The 1254-nt window shown below is 62.9% G+C and overlaps 1 protein-coding gene across 1 annotated transcript in view; it reads right to left on the reverse strand.

Moving 5' to 3' along the window:
* The window catches only part of PLEKHG3 (pleckstrin homology domain containing, family G (with RhoGef domain) member 3), a 47187-nt gene that overhangs the window by 906 nt on the left and 45027 nt on the right, over window positions 1-1254 (reverse strand). The window contains exons 17-18 of the mRNA XM_010846767.1: window positions 1014-1254; window positions 52-602 (exon numbers count right to left, since the gene is read on the reverse strand). The exon at window positions 1014-1254 is cut by the window's right edge and continues 6 nt beyond it. Of these exons, the coding sequence (XP_010845069.1) occupies window positions 52-602; window positions 1014-1254 (792 nt within the window). The remainder of the gene's footprint in view (window positions 1-51; window positions 603-1013) is intronic.

Genomic DNA, 1254 nt, shown 5'->3' on the forward strand with positions numbered 1-1254 from the left:
CTGCAATTCCTGGTCCTTCCCCCTGCCTGCCCCTGCCTGCCCGCTGGCAGCCTCCAGCCCTGCGGCAGGGCCAGGCAGGGGCCCCTTCTCCATGACAATCATCCGCCGGTTGTCCTCCAGCATGAGGTCTGCGGTGACATGCAGGGCCTCCCCTCTGTCGGGCTCACTTGGGGGCGACTCCCCCAGAGGCTGGGGCTGGGCCGCCTCTGGGCTCACCGGGGCCCGCCTAGCCTTGAGGCTGCCGCAACGGCCCAACCTGCCGGAGGGAGCCAGCTGTGGCTCCCTCATGTTCTCCGGCAGCGAGCGGCTCCGGTTGACTGGCACTTTGCTGGGCCAGCCGCCCTTGGTCTGGAGCACCTCGTCCAGGGAGGCGTACTTGGAGCAGAGCTCTCGGACGTCAGGCCAGTTGAAGGTCTCAGTGTCAAAGGGGCTTCGAGGGCCATGCCAGGCTCCCGGTGGGGTGGTCCTTGGGCTGGTGGCCGAGGAGCTGAAGGAGACACGCTGTGGCGACATCTCCCTGGAAGAGCCAGGCCTGGGCAGTCTGCGCTCCTGGACCGCGGACTGCTTGTGGTTGGAGAGAGGTGGCCCCAGCTTGCTCACACCTGTGGGAAGAGAGCAAGCCGCCTGAATCCCAGAGCAAGAGGACGTGAGGGCTCTCTGAACTGGCTACAGCAGCTCCCCTTCTGGGCAAGGGTGGTTGCTGGGGTTTGGGGTGTGATGAGAGAGAAATCCCTTTTACCATCTGCAGCCCCGTATCAAAGGGAAAATGAGAAGAAAGAAGAAAAGGCGGGGAAGAGGAGTCAGGAATCAAAAGGAGGAGACAACTCTCTCTTTTTTGCTCTCCTGGAAAAGAGACCCTGTGCCCTTGGGCTTTAAAGCAGCTCCAGGGCTCACCTCAGCCCTCTTTCTGGTATAGGTTCTGTAGGGGGTCACTTCCCCAGAAGCCAACTGGCTCCTAAAAGGTGCTCCTGACTCAGGCTTGCGGGAAAGGCCCCCTCCCCACCCCGTCGTACCTGTGCCGCCGGATGGTGCGCCAACCTCCTCCTGCACCACGGGGACGGTGGAAGCCACCTTCTCCCAGTGCAGCGGAGGCCTGGCCGTCACTGATCTGCTCTTGATCCGGAGACTGTACTGGCGAGCCAGCTGGTAGACCTTGTTCTTGACTCGCTCGCTCACGTGGCTATCCATCACGTGGGAGAGCTGCAGGATGTGGGGGTGCAGCGGGGTCACCAGCTTCCCCTGGGCATCACTGCT

Source organism: Bison bison, unplaced genomic scaffold (assembly GCF_000754665.1).
Source record: "Bison bison bison isolate TAMUID 2011002044 unplaced genomic scaffold, Bison_UMD1.0 scf7180017864239, whole genome shotgun sequence".
NCBI classification, from domain to species: domain Eukaryota; kingdom Metazoa; phylum Chordata; class Mammalia; order Artiodactyla; family Bovidae; genus Bison; species Bison bison.